Source organism: Uloborus diversus, chromosome 2, assembly GCF_026930045.1.
Source record: "Uloborus diversus isolate 005 chromosome 2, Udiv.v.3.1, whole genome shotgun sequence".
NCBI lineage: Eukaryota > Metazoa > Arthropoda > Arachnida > Araneae > Uloboridae > Uloborus > Uloborus diversus.
In genome coordinates this window covers 165,236,437-165,250,625 of record NC_072732.1, presented here as the reverse complement: position 1 = coordinate 165,250,625, position 14,189 = coordinate 165,236,437, and the positions used below count along the sequence as shown (strand labels likewise).

General features: G+C 31.6%; 2 protein-coding genes across 2 annotated transcripts in view; one reads left to right on the top strand and one right to left on the bottom strand.

The window, feature by feature from the left end:
* LOC129216644 (voltage-dependent calcium channel subunit alpha-2/delta-3-like) overlaps positions 1-14,189 on the bottom strand; it is a 476,626-nt gene that overhangs the window by 304,932 nt on the left and 157,505 nt on the right. The gene's annotated exons all lie outside the window — the stretch shown is intronic.
* LOC129216122 (uncharacterized) lies at positions 1,560-12,575 on the top strand. Its single transcript, XM_054850278.1, has 4 exons — positions 1,560-1,714; positions 3,452-3,935; positions 6,885-7,000; positions 12,196-12,575. Exons 1-4 carry the CDS (start codon positions 1,673-1,675, stop codon positions 12,253-12,255), a joined length of 702 nt encoding a protein of 233 aa, XP_054706253.1. The 5' UTR covers positions 1,560-1,672; the 3' UTR covers positions 12,256-12,575.

The window sequence follows — 14,189 nt, the reverse complement described above, 5'->3', positions numbered from 1 at the left end:
AATTGTAAACAAAATGTTTACAGTTTCTTCTAATATTTTATCACCTATCTCCATGAGATTTGTTTTTGAAAAACAGTGACTCACATTTTACTATATTAATGTTAAATGCAGAGATTATGGTCAGATACTACGAATTTTACAGGTATACTAGTACAAATATTTTTTAAATGTGAAGAAATATTTGCATAAATTTACCGTCCGGAAGCATAGTCACATGTTTAACATGTTATTTTTTCTATTGTAAAAATAGAAAGATATTTCCAAAAAAGCATACTAATGTTTTTAAAACGCTTACTAGGGTCCTGTGTTTTTAAATCCCTTCTTTTAAAATATGGCTTTTTGTCCCAGCACGCAACCCGCAGAAGCCAATGTTTTATTTTGGTTTATTTTTTATTATGAGTACAATTATGAGTTTTGTTCTATTCTCCCATAAGCAGGCAATTTTAAGTTAATGTTAATTTATAGATAACTGTGAGAGCAGAAAAATAACACAGATAAAGTGTTCAAAAATAATAATCGCACAAGAGGACTTTCATGCATGCACATGCACATATAGATGAATAGAAAATACGCCGCCTTTGCGCTTGGTAATTTTTTCCTGAAATTGCAATACATGTATTATGTATAATATTGTTTTACCGGAAAACTAGGTGCGGCAACAAAGTAAAAAAATCCAAAGAAAAAATCCGAAAAATCCTTTTATATATATATATATATATATATATATATATATATATATATATATATATATATATATATATATATATATATATAAAAAGAAAGTGAAAAAGAGCTAGTTGATGAACTACATCTGTCGTGTTTAAAAAATAATATAAAGATACGATTCATACACAACACGCACTTGTTCTATAACTTTACAACATAAATGCAGCATATACATTACAAAAGAATTCAGCGAACAAGAACTCGAAATGAAAACACTGGCACACACACAAACGTCAAGAACTTCACACAACTTGGAAAAAACGTCAATCAAAACTTGTTGCCAGGTTTCAGACGCAACAACATCGGAAACAGAAGATATCTTGAAGATAATAACTTAAAATATTTCTTCGTGACGTTTTATAAACGTTTGGCTTGTGAGATGAGCTTAACTGCTGGAATAAATATCGTAACTGCGGAATAAAAATAAACGATCTTATTATCACGTGTCTAAAATGAATTTCGCTCCAAAGTTCTTTCCATTTCATTCAATACATGTGTTTCAGAGAAATTGATCGCTTTATCGCTTACGTGTCTTGTTTGCAAAATGTTGTGTTTATATTATATTCAGAAATGTTGTGTTTACATTATATACGATTTTACAAAGCTTATGGAATGTAACTTAATATAGAAGTTATTTCACATTTTGAATTTTTGTTGCAAAAAACAATGTGTACTTCATAACAATAGATAAAAATACTGATAAAGTAAAGTGCGACTGGATTATTTTTGTTTGAGAATGGAAAATGGTTGAGAATGGAACCCTTCACACAATAGATACTGATATTAGCAATCTACTACAGTGCAACGCGTTTGCTTACATTTATCGGGAAGGGTTATTTGAAGCTTAACAATGGGTTGATACTTAAAATCCTTATCAGGTCTCATTTTAAATAGAGGTCAGTGTCAGGAGTTTTCAGATTTAGGAGAAACACCTCTAAAATTAAACATGAAGCTGCATGTAGTACTTTTCATCGTAGGAGCAGTTTTGGTAAGCGTAATCTGAATAATTTTAATTAGTTTCACTGCCCTAACCTTAATATGGTTTGACAATGTAATGTTGAAGTAAATATATAAATATTTTATAATAATATCTCAGCTTCTCCGTAAAATAGGTAATACTTTTATGACATTTAGCTTCAAAGAAGTAAAAACAAAAGGAAAGAAATCAATAAAAATAAAGAAATTAAAAATGTTTAAAATACCTTCTTTAAGCTACATAGAACTCATATCAACTATTAGGTTTCCAATACTCTAGATGCTTCATAACTTTGTTGAAGTAACTTCGATATTAATAGATATGAAATATGGAAGTATAAATGTATGAATAAAGCTAAATGTCTTTTCAAAAAAGACCGTTCAATTCAACTTTACCACAAAAACAAGTGTTGATGTCATTTGTAAAGTAAATATGACTTGTATAGCAGTGAAATTCGTCGAACAAAAACCTTTAGTTTTGATAATTAAAAATTTTCAAAGTATTTTAAACAAAAAGGAATTTGGTTTTGCTTTTTTTGGTCTCCCTTCCTCCCCTCCCCTCTTTTTGGTATTTTTACCATCTTAGATTTAAGTGGAGTGCTTGCAGATGTGTTAGCTGTGTAAGTTTATACTTAAGATAGATCTGTAAAATCTTAAGTGTTCAGCAAAAAAGAGGGGAAAATTAATTTTTTCTACGCAATTTGATTTTTTTTTCTTTTATTTTCTTCTTTCATTTCTTCTATTTTTTTTCTGGACAAACGTCTTTTTGATATTGTTGCGCATTCTTCGATTTGCTGCGGTACCAATAAGTTTCTGCCTTTTTATGATACTATCGTCGCAACAGATTAAAATTTTCTTTTCTTTTTTTTTCATTCTAAGGTAGATAGATTTTTCGGTAGCGACATATATGAACAAACTTTATTCAAAATTTCAAACTCCATAAAAAATTTTAACAAACAATCCCATTCAAAACTTCAAAAGAGTTTCGTTTTTTTTCTTCCCCCTTTTTATGATATTTTTAATGTAGAGCGAAAAGAGCGTTTTTTTTTTTTTTTTTTGACTTTGCTTTTATATAAGCTGAAAAAAACCTAAGCATTAGAAAATGTTTAAAATTTCTATAGTTAATAAAATAGAAGTAATTTTCAGTGTGGCATATTTGTCAGCAAAGAACCTTAAATAGATCTATTATCAAGTTTATGAGAATTAAACTAAATCTTATTTATTAATTCAAATTTTGGGATCCAACATTTAAAAATAAATCTTTATTTTTAGCACGATTTAATGATGGGAAGCGCAATTAATTTTGATTTAAATTTATTTTAATTTAATTTTCAATTTTTTCGGATATTTTTTTATAATTAATTCGGTAGTTGATCTCCCCTTGTTTTTAACAACGACAAAACAACCTAGCTGGAAAAAATCTATTAGTTGAAATAATTGTGTTTGTGCTCATAACTCCTTTTACTAGTTGAAGAGTTGTTGACTGTTTACGTCAGAGTTTGAAATTTCTGAACTTGTCACGTGGATTATTAAATCTTCATTTGTGTGTTCGCCCACTTGTCTTACAATACCTCCTCTCCGTTGCCTCAATCCTACGTTTAGTTAGCAGATTGATCAACAAAAGAAATCGAGTGTGTCGCAATTGGATTTTTTTTTTTTTTTTTTTCAATTTACATGATAAAGCAAAAGCTTGAGAACATATAACGAAAAGATTTTTTTAAACTTCTTTATTATTTGTTTCTTTTTTTAGGTACTTGAAACTCTTGGTGACACAGTTGCACCAAGTGAGTCGCCCGTAATTGGGGGGGAATCAGGAAGTCCCGAAGTAAGTCATCAAACCACAAGACATCCCCATGTGAGTCGTCAACCTAGAACAAGGCATCCACATGTGAGTCGTCAACCTGGAACCAGACATCCACATGTGAGTCGTCAACCTGGAACAGGACGTCCGTTATTCAGCCGTCCTCCCGGAACTGGACGTCCGTTGTACAGTCGCCCTCCCGGAACTGGACGTCCGCTGTTCAGTCGTCAGCCAAGAACAGGAGCTCCCTTTGTCAGTCGGGAGCCTCGCACCCGCCGCCCTACTTTACCTCCAAGAACTCGTCTCCCACCACCAACTAGAGTTCCACTGACAAAGTGTGCCACCGCAGAAGATTGCTCAGCGGGAGAATGCTGTGTTACCCAGACGATTTTACCTTTTAAGAGAGGAGTTTGCTTGTCCCTGGGATCAGAAGGTAGAGCTATTTTCTTATACCTTTATACATTACTCCACATTTTTAAAACTTCGCATAAAAGTTTGTTTGTATTCAATCAATGGAAACATTTGTAAACGTCTTCATTAATTACCAATAATTCACTTATTGCAATCCGCAGCATTTATTAGTTCGAGGGTCAGTCAGAAAGTTAGTTGCACTACTCAAGAAAACAAAAACAAAAACAAAAACAAAAAAAAAAAAAAAAAAAAAAGAAAAAAAGATTGAAATTTTACAACAATTTTATTGCTATTTTAAAGTTCCATTCAAAATCTACTTTTTAACGTAACCACATCCGTAATTTAAGCATTTTTTGAGGCGTGGTACAAGGTTTTCGATGCCTTCTGCAAAGAAATCCCGTCCAATATCCGATAACCATTGTTGGATTTGCAGCTTTCACTTCATCGTCCAAATGGGATCATCGCATTGAAAGTTCTTGTTTTGTGGGACCAAAAACATCGAAGTTAGGAGGTGAAAGGTTAGGGTGGCTTGGGAAGGTGATTCCGCACACCCCACCTAAACTTGGTCTTCCCTCGCGCTCAACGTCGTCAGTATCTGTTCGTCCATTCTCAAACATGTTGCACCATTTCACGATAGCTTGGCATGATGTCGCATTTTCACCATGAACTTCATGCTACTGCCCATAAATTTCAATGCAGTTGCACCTTTTTGCCCACAAAATTGAATCATTGCACGCATTCAAAATTTGGACGCTTCTTGCAGCTGTCGAGACATGTTTGCGACTGATTAACAGAAAAACTGAACTTGTCTTGGGGAAGCCGCTACGTCACTCGATAAAGGTACATGTCTGAAGTATTACCACCGAATTTCATCAAAATTGTCTTAGAAGGAACAGATTTACGAATAAGTGCAACTACCTTTCTGGCTGACCTACGTAGTTCGCCTTTGGATTGGAACTAAAAAGTTCGTGTTTTAAATTCTGGCGTTGTAATCGACTCTTTGAGAAACAATCAAACGGGGAGGTTGTTGGACGTTCTGTCTCATCCTCATCGAATTGCTTGAAAGAAATATTCCTTACTTTCTCCCATTCGATTAGCGAATTTGAAGAAGCCATATTCTTAAAAGATTTTTAGCTCCCCCCCCCACCCCCAGACGTTGATACTCTCCCTTTAATTACACTACTTCGAAAAACATGACAAAGTAAATTTTGTTTGTCTCAGTAAAACTCCTTGAGGCTAGGGAACTATTTATTTAAAAAGAAACAACTTTTACAAATTTTTAAAAGAGTTGATGATTACTATGACTACTATTGGTTAGGAATAACTTAAAATATGATACAAAACGTTATTCTAATCTTTATTCGGGGGGAGGGACTAGTCGATGTAAACTACTGAAGCTAACTGTCTTAGTTTAATTAGTTGGCCTAAAAATTTAAGCTGCTTTTTCATCGAACAATCAATTACTACAGAAGATACTATTTGATCGAGACACTGTTAGCGTGAAACGGAAGTTTTTTAACGGATGTTCTTTATCGAATCAACACAGCTTTTTGAGCAATCACGATTGCTAATTGTTTTCACTTGACCGTTCTTGATGTTCCGGTTCCTTTTTCAACTCCCCCGTCCTCTGCAGGCGCGACTCCTCTGGTCCTGAACAATGTCCCCCAGAATTCGTTTCTCCTGGTCGGTGGTGTCCGTGTCCTACACACACGCACATTTATACACATACACACACGCCAACGTGCATACACACAGGTCTACGCACACACACAAACCTACACATACACATACATAACTATACACACGTAACCGCCCAAGAGCAGGGGCAAGCTTGGGGGGGGGGGCAGGAGTCGTTTCTAGAAACAATAACTCCAATGAGTAGGATCCTGTCGCAGCTCGTGATTGCGAAAAACATAATTTAAATTCAAAATTTCAGAATTCAAATTAATTTTTTTTTCTTGTTAAGTTCACTTGTTTTGCATAAAAAATTACCATATGATTATAATGACGGCTTATCTTTCTGCCTCATGTTTGCGTACTCCTTGCTGATTTTATTTAATTTTTTTATTTAATTAAAAGTTATTGAAAAATGCATCATCAAACGGTGGTATTTTATTCAGGTATTTCAAATGGAAGATAATAGGTAGACTGCCTTTTTCAAAAACTGCTTATAATATATGGAAAAAAGTCAAGAATTCCTATTTGTTCAATTTTCTTTTCGTTATTAAATGTAAGTGAATGTGAGGTAAAGTAAAATGATTAAATATTTTCCCAGTTTTCAGCTCCATCTATCTAACAATATTTTAATTGACTTCTTAAATATAGTTGGTTTCAGTAAAAAACATATAGCGCTAAAGATCAAAGTGCGTGTAAATAATACAAGTAATTTTAAAACTTTAATCGCATATTGTATTTTTTTTTTTTTTTTTTTTGGTTTATCAAAAATAATACTTAGTAAAATAAAATGGCGAAGTTTTTGCAATTACAATCTTTAGTATTAATAGAAATCTACTTATGTCCAGTGATGCACTTACTCAGTAACCAGTTTTAACTTTTAATCTTCAATACAATTTTTTAAGCGCATTTCATTTACTATTTCATTCATTTATTATATCACTTACATATTCGTGCAAATATGATTTCATTTCCTTTTATTTGCATTGAACAATTTAATTATTTATTTATAATTTCACTTATTTCTTATTCATTCGTTATTTTATCCACTTATTTATTTTTCTTCCTAGCTTTTTGTTTCATTATTTTCTCGTTTATTTGATGAGAAATACTTTAAATAATTAAATTAAAAATATTTAATTTAAAACATGTTTTAATTTTCACTTTTTTTATCCTTTTCTTTTTTTGAAGGTTCAAACTTACTGCCGGGTAAATGCAGACAAAATTCTCTCTAAATAATCTTTATGGTTTAGTGTGATTTCTAATTCAATCACATACTTCTATTCATTCATAACAGGTCGTCATTGCACCACGGAGGAAGATGCTGTTCTTTCAAATGGAATGTACTATCGACACTGCCCTTGTGCCACTGGTTTGGAATGCGTGGCTGAATCAATTAAAGTGATTCCAAACGTAAGTGTTTCTTTTCATACAGTCTCAAACATATTGATGTTTGATGATGCGACATTAAAAAAAATAATTTGAATTACTTGACATTTTTCGGTATTTAATCTTAGACCAGCTGTTACATGCTGTACCGATCAGAATTTAAATACTGCAGCAAAATCTCGTTGATCCAATTCTCGTTTATCCGGATCGCCGTATTATCCGGATCAAATTAGTAACATTAAAATAAGTCATATTTATGTAATCTCAGCAGACAGCAGATATTATGTGAAAAAATGTTTGGATTTTCTTTTATGTCTCTTAAACAATTATTTGTAGTTTTGCTACAAAATATGTTTTGTGTCTTGTCATTATGAAAGGTAAGTCCGCTTGTTTAGGATTTGCTTTGCTTATTATCCATATTACCTGGATTTTACTTATTTTCCATCATTGTGATTACCTTCGGTTCCACTTTGTCCGCATAACCTAGGTTGTACAATGCATGCTCATGCGTTCAGCGCAAAAGATACTTTCAATTCGTTTCTGACAAATTTAAGTAAAAAAGGATTGCATTAAGGTGAATACTCAGTGTTTCAAATTTTTAAAATAATAAATATCATTTTGCACAAATTTTAGTCCATCTTTTTAGATTTTTTCAAAAATTAAAAATTATGCAAAAGGAACGCTAAAATAAGTCGTAATATTTAATCGATGATGCAGAAATACATGAAGTAATCAACAAAACAGAACTTTATATATGCTGTAGGAAATGTGCGCAATTGTGAAATATTAACTAAGAGATACTTTTCAAAAATTGCATCATTAAAAAGTCTTTCAAAAAAAATTAACAGGCGTAATGAAAACAAAAACAATTCAAAACCCTTTCGTTTAAATATATTTAGCATGAGGAACACTTGAGTTAGATATAATTAATAGAATGACTGTGTATGATTGCCATATCTTACGTTTAAAGTTAAATTATAAATAATAGCCTACAAAGAACATCCAATTTGAAAGAAATTGCCGAAAATAAGATTAAAAAAAAGAAATACGATTTAAATATCAATCATTTACAATTGCAGCATCTACGTATTTGAAAGAATAACGTGCAAATATTACATTAAAAAAAAAATTTTTTTAAACAAAAAACAAAATCAATGAAGACATGATTACACGTCTGCAAAAATCTATATGTATGAAACTGGCTGTTTGTCGGTATGTGTCGGAATGTATGTTCCTTACACAAATCAGCAGTTTAGGCCAGATCTTCGCCAAATTTTTTACAAAGGTGCTTTCATGCTTAGAAATTCACATAGGGGAGTTTTTGAATTTCAAAAGAATCTAATGAGGTCTAAATATAAATGGTACTTCCTAAAATTGATTTTTTCTACACATTGACGGAAAACTTTACCCTGTGTTTTTTCTTTTGTTTAAGCCTGATTGTTGAACAAGTTTCACTTGGCAAAACTTTTATTTTCGAGGTAGACCGTGTAAAGCCGGGATCAGTAGCTAGTAAATACAGTAGAACTCCAATTATCCGAACTCCAACTTTCCAAATCTCAAATTATCCGTATCGCTTTCAGAATTTCTGGAAAAAATAAAACACAACAAAGACTGAAATGAACTCATTCACAAAATAATGAATGCAATATAAGAGCGGTGTTGTCCTTCCCTCCGTGACGCTAGTTACTTCCTACGCGAAGATTATTTGGAAGCTGAGTCACCGTCTCACAGCTCAGTTATATTATTGGCCGCTGTCCGTCGCTAGAGGGCCAATTCTTTCATTTAATTAATTATAAAAACTCTTTTGCTTTGAAAAGTTTTTTTCTCCCATTTTCAACATACAAGTGGTTAGGGGAGGGTGGTCGAAAGCGAGTAGGCCTTCGTATGTCCCCCCTCCCCCATGGTGTGTAAGCGGCGATGCATACATATGTCGTGTTTACATGAACATCCCCGAAATTTAATCAGTCCCAGCGAAGCTGCAGTGAAGCGGCACGGCGCGATCAGGCTTTAAAAAAATGATTTTGATGCATTACCAAAAAAAAAAAAAAAGAAGTTTTGTAACTTGTGATTAGTCGAAGACCAGTGTATTTTTTTAACTGTCAATAATATTACGTTATTCCGACACCATCCACCTACAAACTACGACAGTCATTTCGTTTGTTTCTTTTTTAATTTTAAGGTTGTAACTATTGAAATGAAAAACGTGCCTTCGGGCAAAGTAGATCAGGCAAAGCGGATACAGGATCTAATCATATATTTATATATAATTTCTTGATTCGTGTGCGGACTTAGATTTTCTACTTCAATAGGATAAGTTTAACTTATAAAATTATTTTTTAGGATGGCAATTAATTAATTTATTAATTTAATCAGTTATTTCTTTATTTTTTATAAACAAATGTGCTGGCTTTGAATTAAATATGTACAACTGTTTTATGTTTTTTTTTATATATATAATGGCAGGTAGCTAGTCAACTATTTTAACTCTTTATAACTTCATATTTGATTGGCAAATGTACGAAACCACAATTAGTTAATCTCACCCACTTTGGGCTCTCTAGTAGGGCAACACAGGTTTTTGAAATGTCTGTAAAGTTTGGCAATAAATAATTAATGGGTCTGAAAAAATACAAAAAATCAATTTTTATTTTGAAGTTCAAAAACCCTGCTAAGAATTAAAACCAAAGTTTTTGCGATACAAATCCCAAAACTACGATTTTCGAGCGTTCTTCAAAAACCTACCTGCGTTGGACCACCCTCCCCTATAAAAAAAAAAAGACTCTATTTTTGGAATCAAATCCATTTCCCGGATTTTCCATTTTCCAAATGGATTCCGGTTCCGATTGATTCGGATAATTGCAGTTTTACTGTAAATAAATAAGTAAAATAAATAAATAAACAAAGAAATATGAAAAACGAAATTAAAAATACATGCGTTTTATGCATTCGAAAAAAAGCAGATGATAATATTTATTTCCAGAGCTTTGTATACTCAATAGTCACGCCATGTATCACGTGAGTCACTATCTACAGTCACAAAAGCGAATGTATTTGAAATTAAAACCATGGCAAAATGACGACCATAAACAGTCTTTCATCCCTCAAATACAGAAAAGGACCTAAGCCAGTCTGTACCGCGTGAAGCAAAAATCCGCTAAACGAAAATAGTTACTTTTCCATTACTGGCATTCTGAGCTGTATTACAGCTCGAGATATGGAAAAAGCTTCAAATGTATATGGTGTCGAAATCGTGTCGCATATTGAATGAGAATTACAGGAGAAGCACAAATGATGAACCCCATTTTCAAATAATCATATTTTCAAAACTACTGCATATAATACAATAAGTGATAAATGAATTCAAAGAGAAATGCATATAATGCTGTTTTTCCAATTAACTTCAATTACACAAACGTGCAATGTGTGAGCTCGATACGTAAAATGTTCGATTGCGAATGCTCTATGTGAGTCAAAAGATTCCTCTTACTCATGATACTGCAGAACGTATTACATTGTAGGAAGAGATATTTTATCAGCTTAAAAAAATAGTTTCCAAACGGTGACTTTAGAACATAGAAAAATGTTTTCATAGCCAATAGGTTGCAGATTCTAGATTTTATAAAAAAGAAAAACAAAAGTTAAATCACTAAAAAATATGAAGTGGGTAAAGGTGGCGCACATTTTCAGAGTCTCTAAATGACTCAACTGAAAAGCATTCTGGCATTCTTTCTTCCCTTCGACAATACAGTAAAACCTGTAAAGTTGACCACCTTTGTAAGTTGACCACCCGTCTATGTGGACCGCTTTTGTCAGGAACGGAATTAGTCCTATCTTATATAATGAAAGAAAACATCTGTAACTTGACCACCTCTCTATCTCGACCACCTGTCTATCTTGACCACTAATGAACCCCAAGTTTGGTTTGGAGTATTGTAAAAAACCCTTTGTAAGTTGACCACTTGGTTTATTTTTAAAAATTTTATTCAACAAATTATTATTTTTATTATTTTTTTTATAGCTTTCCAAGAATATTTTTGATGCCAGACCAATATTTTACCAACTAATGAAACAGCAGCATAACTAAACCTCCTTTTGAGTTTAACCACATGGGAAAACTACTAAGAAACCTTTTATTCTCCAAGCTTGTTTTTCTTTTGTTGTTAAACGAAAAAATTTTTATTTTTTGATTAACTATAATTTTTAGGAACTATTAATATAAAATGACTAACTTTTCATAAACAATAAGACTTTTTTTTTGATCAATTTACTGAAGTTTTAAATTTTCATAACATCCTATACATCATTCTGGGAAAATAATCTCTAAAAATATTCGAATAACATTTTATATTATTGATTCAAAGTAATGCTAAACAATGCAAGTGAGTTGAACAGAAATAGTAAGTGTCAATTAGGCAAAAAATGAATGCATGGTGCAAGACTTAAAAAATAATAATAATAATAATAATAATAATAATAATCATTACCCCCTTTATAAGTTGACCACCTGTCTAAGTTGACCACCAAAGTATTGCACCGCAAGTAGTCAACTTACACAGGTTTCACTGTATTTTAAGAAAAATAGGGTTGTTTCTTTCAGTCAAACTTACTGCTTTTAGACACTGAAATTGATAATAGAATAAACAAAAAAAAAAAAAAGAAAAGAAAAGAAAAGGAAGAAAAAAAATAGAGCGAGAAAAAAATTTCATTTTTCCAACGCTTAACTTTTAATTAATTTTTTAAAACTGTCCTATTATGAAAATAAGGCGTGGTCTTTATGATGTCACTAGTGATGCACTTTGGCGCATCTCCTTTGGCGCGCTGAATGCTTACTCCTGCTGTCTACCGCGTTTCCAGGTTATGATAATTCTGTAGCGAATTAAATATTGTTCTCTACGCTTGCTATCAACCATATCGTTGCCAGTACACTTAAAACAAATGCGAATAAAATATTGCGCTCTGTGCTAATGGTATCAGTGAATGGCATTATCCATTTGTGATGTCATGTGCAGAAGCGTAAACACTGAAATTGCACCATTTAAAACAATTGTTAAAAAATATTAAATTTTGTCGCATTATTTAGAAAATGGTTAAGTTCTGTGTTTTTAAGCATGTTATTTCAGAAGAAAAAAAAAACTTTTAAAAATTTCGACAACGGTCCCATTAAGAAGTATTTTCAGCGTTTGGTTTTAAGATACTAACCAATATCTTTCATTTTTCAGATTGGTGAAGTAAAAATCAACGAAAGATGCACAACAGGCTCAACCACAGTAGAAGAGTAGAAAGTTTTAGAACAACTCTCTCTTCTTCGATCGACGGAATAAAATGAAAGAACGACAGTCTAGATGTATGGCAGCTCAAGTTATACATTTTCATGCGAATTTCATTATGAACTTCTACTAAACACTACAAAACATTACAAAACACCACAAAACACTACTCTAAAATTGTATGGGTTTCAGTTATGACTTTAAAACCTGAGAAATGAAAAAGTACTTCATATGTTGCTTAAGATCTACTTGTCTGTATTGTAGCAGTACAGTACTTTAGAAGTATTTTTGTATTTTAGAACTACAGAGTAAATAAAATTTACAACAACGTCTGTACATTTCCTGATTTGCTGAGACTACCATTGAATTTCGTTTTTACGATAACACTTTTTTTTTAACAAAAAGGCTTTTTATTACTTACAGGTGATAAGCAACTGAATTTCGGTTTGATTTTCAGTTGCATCACATTTTCAGTTTCTGATGAAGAAACTGAAAATAAACTTATCTAACTAATGATCATTAATGTTAAACAGAAAATAACCAAAGTTGCAAGCAATAGACGTAGAAAACGAAACATAATACTGCAATTAAAAAATTTGAGAAACCAATTATCAAATAATACTAAAAACACAATGCCAAATGATTTTCAATTAGCTGTTCCATAAGTCGGATAAAAAACTACCCATTAAAGGATTTTTATGAATGATAGGAAAGGAATTCTTGATTGTAATTAATTATGTTATTCTCAGGTTCATAGATAGACGGATAAAATGAGCATTGATAAGATAACTGTGGATAAACTACGATAAACTACGGATAAACTAAATGTACATTTATTATAGAAATAACGGAATGCAAATCTTTAATTTTACAATTCTTAATGATTTTTTTTGCTTGTTTAATCACCCAAAAGGAGTCACTAATACCGATATTATAACCAAATTTTAGTGATATTGAGAGATTCTTTCCAGCAAAATGCCTCCTATTTTCAACTTAGGAAGGAACTTAAACTTTTAAGGAACTTAAACTTTTAAGCTTTACCTTATAGGAATTATCACTTTTCTTTTTTTTTGTAATCGTGTGCTTCTTATTTTCATAAAAACATTTTGAATACATTTCCATTGCATAAAACTCTAATGAATCTGAAAAGATGTGGGAATGCATGAAATGCTTACAAAAACTATTGCGAGTAGGCTTTCACATTGATTGAAAAAAGATGCAATAAGTATGTGATTTATACACGTAAATAAGTTTTTTTTTTATTAGAGCTGCTGTTCTTCATTAGCAACTTTAACTAAGAACATGGAAGAAAAAGTGATTTGTAACCATTTTAAGTGCTTTTGAAAATTTATTTTTAACTTTTCAAGTATTTCTTTAAAAGTTCGTTTGAAAAAATTCAATCTTTACGTGAGCTTTTTTATATAAAGAAAGAATTTCTGAAATTTAAAAGAAAAATTTTAGTAAATTTTTACCAATACAATGAAAACAATGTGATTTTTCAAGTAAAGTTTCAATTTTTTAAAACTAATTTACAGATTATTGCATTAAACATTATATGTATGTAAAATTCATTAATTAATTCAGTCAAATATACATCAAATAATCATTAAATACTCTCACAAATTGCATTACATCAGTACATTAGTGCCCCTTTTAATCAAGCACAAGCATGAATTTTAAGAAAGTTTTCCAACTTTAGTATGAATTACATGCTTAAAAACTGGGTAAGAACCAGAATCGATTTCAAAACTTAAAAACTATAATGCTTCTAGTGGTAAATTAAAATTTTCTTGAAAATAATTTTCATTAGCATGATATACTAAGAAAAGTATGAGAAGAACAAAGCTTAAAACTATGGTTTACTTTAAGCGCAGTAAATCAATGGTATAAGACGGATATTCATCAACTTGGGTTTGGCATCTGCCTAAGTGGTCCCATATTTTTCA

What these genes read in the sequence shown, in the direction of transcription:
- LOC129216122 (XM_054850278.1), top strand. Translation starts at nt 1,673, where the DNA reads ATGAAGCTGCATGTAGTACTTTTCATCGTAGGAGCAGTTTTG. An exon ending in TCATCGTAGGAGCAGTTTTG is followed by an intron (nt 1,715 to 3,451) that starts GTAAGCGTAATC and finishes TTCTTTTTTTAG; the next exon opens with GTACTTGAAACTCTTGGTGA. An exon ending in CTTGTCCCTGGGATCAGAAG is followed by an intron (nt 3,936 to 6,884) that starts GTAGAGCTATTT and finishes CATTCATAACAG; the next exon opens with GTCGTCATTGCACCACGGAG.